The sequence below is a fragment of the Rhagoletis pomonella genome, unplaced genomic scaffold, assembly GCF_013731165.1.
Source record: "Rhagoletis pomonella isolate Grant_MI unplaced genomic scaffold, Rhpom_1.0 Rhpom_scaffold_00001, whole genome shotgun sequence".
Taxonomy (NCBI): Eukaryota; Metazoa; Arthropoda; class Insecta; order Diptera; family Tephritidae; genus Rhagoletis; species Rhagoletis pomonella.
Window position 1 is genome coordinate 13,224,291 of NW_023458555.1, and position 4,411 is coordinate 13,228,701.

General features: G+C 35.5%; 1 protein-coding gene across 3 annotated transcripts in view; it reads left to right on the plus strand.

Annotated features, from left to right (window-relative positions):
• The window catches only part of LOC118739298 (tubulin polyglutamylase TTLL13), an 11,729-nt gene extending 7,778 nt beyond the window's left edge, over positions 1-3,951 (plus strand). For 2 of the 3 annotated variants that reach the window (XM_036470546.1, XM_036470563.1), the window contains exons 6-7: positions 11-99; positions 3,550-3,951. In XM_036470546.1, coding sequence (XP_036326439.1) covers positions 11-99; positions 3,550-3,660 — 200 coding nt within the window. In that variant the 3' untranslated portion in view covers positions 3,661-3,951. The remainder of the gene's footprint in view (positions 1-10; positions 100-3,549) is intronic. The other variant, XM_036470554.1, reaches the window with a different exon arrangement.
• The last annotated feature ends 460 nt before the right edge of the window (positions 3,952-4,411 follow it).

A 4,411-nucleotide genomic window follows, 5' to 3' on the forward strand; every position in this document is an offset into this window, starting at 1 on the left:
TGGACACCAGGCTTTATATCGGAAGCGGAAGAACGTTTGCGTCGCACATGGATGCAGATGCGCAGCGAAATGTTGCGCAACAACAAAATTGTGCAGATGGTAAATATGAGATTAATAAACAATTCGAATGTTTTAGTGTACTAAGAAGTCCTAACGAAAAATTCCTCTAGTGCGGGATGATCTCTTTGTATGGAATTAACTGTTAGATTAAGTAGGTAAGTAGGTAGGTAGGAGTGGTAGCGGCCTGCATGGCATCTTGGGGCATAGACAGAAGGCCCACCTGTTGAACCATTTCGTGAGTTATGAATCTCATCAGATCATATGTAAGACCGTTTGCTTCTCTTCGTAGCACACGCGCCGAGCATTTCGGCGTCTTTTCCTATTTGACAGCGCCCAATTAGAGCAACCACAACGTTATATATATATTCTCTCTTCTCGGAGAGTATACGCTTCGTGCCCGTTTTCGAACCCATTTAAGCCAACGCGTTCTTTACTGGGAAGGATCTTGGTTGTGCGTTGGTTGCAAGTTCATCTGCCATGCAGTTTTCCTCTATGTCTATATGACTAAGACCTGCTTGGCCATCTCCTCTTGAGATAGGCAGCAGCCCAGCGCAATCCTTGAGTAAAGCGTGAAAGAGCTCAGGGCTAAAAGCTAAGGCGTCTCTTCCTAGAATTTCGGTTCCAGTTTCTGTACAGCATCCATGGCAGCTGAAACCTCAGCCAGGAATAGGCTGCAGTAGTCTGGTAGCTAAAAGAGATTTGGGTTTCGTGAGAAAACTCCTTCTGTTCTTTCCACTCCTCACTGCTTGTGCAAAAATTGCTTCCCGGAACCGATATTAAAGAACCACAGTCTGTATTGTGTATTAAAGTCTTCCTGGAGTTCAGGATGCACTGGGATACATCGCTTAAGCGAAGAGCAGCCAAATCCAGTACCAGGAAATGCAAAATAACATTCAGAGCATCGTTTGGCGTGGTTCTGAGCGCTCAGCTTATCATACTAGACCTTTATACTGTGGTGAGTAGCCTGAGGTTAAACTCTTTCTAATGCAGGCCACCATACGATCACTCCACACAGGAGAATTTGTCTAATGACTGCTATAAATATCCATCGACAAGTCTGCGGATTAAGGCCTCACTTATTGGCTATGACTCTTTTAAAGTATAGAGAGTTAAAGAAGCCTGAAGTGGTATGTAGAGGGAGCTTTTACTCTGCATGGGTCTATACAAAATATATAGAAAGCTTAAATATATCGTCGCTACCATGTCAAGCTATCGAATGTGAAAATGGGTACTTTTCAGGAGAGTAAAGACACTGTTGTAACAAATGTTGTTGTCATTAGGAAAATGAATGAGATTCGCCACTTTGTTTAAGCGAGTATCCTCTGCTTCTAAGAAGACTCTAAATCAGCGATGGGCAGACAGAGCTTTTACTCAGCTCGCGCCTATACAAAATGTATAGTAAGCTTAAAAGAGCTTTGCCCGCGGGCAAGGCAGTTATCGTAATTGAAAAAGCATTTTCGTACATTCAATAGTTTGCAGAGCTGGGTAAATGCAATTACATTATAATTACAATTACATTCCTCAGTAATTGTAATTAGGATTCAATTCCTTTAGTTCACTGCAAAGGAATCGATTACTTTTTCAATTCCTTGAAGTAATTTCAAATGGAATTGTTTTTTTCTTTAATTCCATTACAAGGAATTTCATATTGTAATTGGAATAAATTACGTGCTAGTAATGTAATTTCTTTTATTTCAATTCCTTTTAAAGGAATTGAAAATGTAATTTTTTTCCAATTCCTTTGAAAGGAATTGAAAATGTAATTGATTTTTTTTCCAATTCCATTCCTCAAAGTAATTTAAAAAGTAATCGAAAAATTTATAAAAAAAAAAAATTTTACTGTTGAATTGCAATAGCTTTGATAAATTTCCTGCTAGTATTTCATACAAAAAATTATTGCACTTTCACTTAACCCTTGCAAACTTGTTTATTTATCCATCGATTTTCATCGGTAGTAGTGTTTTAACCCGCAAAACAAGCAGAGTTTGGCTAGTCTATACTAATATATATTTTGAAAGGCGTTTTTTTCTGTTCGCAAAGCTCGAGAAAGGCCGTACCGATTTTTTTGAAATTTCGGAATCTACTGCAGACTTTCCAAGGATGGTTATAGCTAAAAAAAGTTTCGATATAGAAAGGGGGCGTGGCACCTCCCATACAAACCGAATTTTTCAAACTGCATATATTTGTGGTAGAGGACTAGAACTGGGTATGGTGATATCTATATACATATATAAGACCAATTCCATACTCATGGAGAAAAATTTGCATGGTTGGAGAATGGCGTGTGGCACCTCCCATATAAACCGAACTTTTCATATTGCATATTTCTGGAAGTGTTCATGGTAGACTGTAAGCCTTTTTAAAACTCTTTAGTTTGACACCCACATGCCCACATTGCATTTACTTTATTAATTTAACTGAGTTACAATTTCCAAATAGGTGGCAGCCCCCTCAAAAATATTTCCAACAGTTATCTTTCTCAAACCTTTTTAATTTGATACCCATATTGTAATATTTTATTTATTTTGTCAATGTAATTTAGTTAAATTTTCAAACAGATGGCAACCCTCCTAAAACATATTTTCTGCAGTAAGCCTTCTTAAAACTCTTTAGTTTGACACCCACATGGCAATATTTCATTTTTTTAACAATTTGACTGTGTTTAAATTTTCAAATAGGAGGCCACCCTCGTCAAAAATACTTCCAGCAGTTATCTTTCTTAAACTTCTTTAACTTAATACCCATATTGTGATAATTCATTGATTTTAAATTAATTAAATTTTAAAATAGGCGGCAACCCACCAAATTTTTGCGATATCATTGGTTCTGGTATTATACCGAATAATAAAAAAAATATTATTCAAATCGGTTCAGCCGTTCTCGGGTTTTGATGACCGTGACATACGAACACAACATTTTTATATTTATATAGATATACATAGAAGATGTCCAATGTGTGCTTTCGATTTTAATCTTTGACCACAACAAAAATTCCACATTGTACATTCGTGAATGAACTTTCAGTTTCTCGATTACTTTTACAATTCCTTTGAGTAATTGGAAAAACTAAAGTACTCTTGCAATTCCAGGTAATGGAATTGAAAAAAAATCAATTGCATTTTCAATTCCTTTCAAAGGAATTGGAAAAAAATATTACATTACTAGCACGTAATTTATTCCAATTACAATATGAAATTCCTTGTAATGGAATTAAAGAAAAACCCAATTACATTTGAAATTACTTCAAGGAATTGAAAAAGTAATCGATTCCTTTGCTGTGGACTGAAGGAATTGATTCCTAATTACAATTCCTTGTAATCTGTAATTGGGAGTAATTTAATTCCTAAAGGAATCATTACGACCCAGCTCTGATAGTTTGACATGGTAGCGACGATATGTTTTGGTCGTGACTCTGACTATTGAATAAATCTTAAAAAAAAACTTTTAATGCGCCCATCTGTTAATCACTTCGTTTCCCATTAATTACAGATATACCAAGACTTCTATAACGCCGGCAATCTAACTAATGCGGATATCGTCATCTATCCGGAATTATATCGTTTATTAGAGCGTGGCGCTGATATTATTAGTGACAACTAAAATAAATAATCAATATCATCCATGTAAATTTTGCTCAACTAATCGGTGGTGAGTGTGATTTTATGTTGGCGATACTAAGCGTTCCATAATACTATACTCGTACTTTTGTATGTCTATAACTAGTTTGTTCGTCCATGTCTGATGTTGCCTTTTGATTGTTTTTGTATTCAATGTAATGTGACCCATATTTAAGACGGTCTTTTCCATGGACAATATTCATTTCTCAACCACATACGTGTTGTTTTCAATAGAAATTTTTGTACGTGATTACACCTATTTTATCGTAATTTGTGTTCGTAACGCAATAAAGCAGTGAAACATATGACATATATACATAGGTGATTCACAAGGTGTCGTATGTCGTAAAGTTTTTGACAGCTAAAAAGATATTTAGAGGACTTGAGAACACAACCAACTATTTTTTAACGGTGTAAAATTTCATAATACGACTTTTTTGGTAGCTTTCGAATCACTTAAATAATAGTTTGGCCACGACATACAACAATACGACAGTACATATACGCACCTTGCGAACTGCCTAATAAAGTTTTGTTTTATTTACAATAAACGTCTGGTTGACATGTAGGCATTGGAGACTGGTGGTGGTGAGAAAAAAGCAGGGACAGTAACAGTTATGATCTTTTTTAATAAAAATCATAATTTAACCATTAAAATAGGGAACTACTTTTCCAATCAGATTTAACCGTTACTTTATGACTTTTTTCTATCAAATGTAACCGTTTTTTTTTTT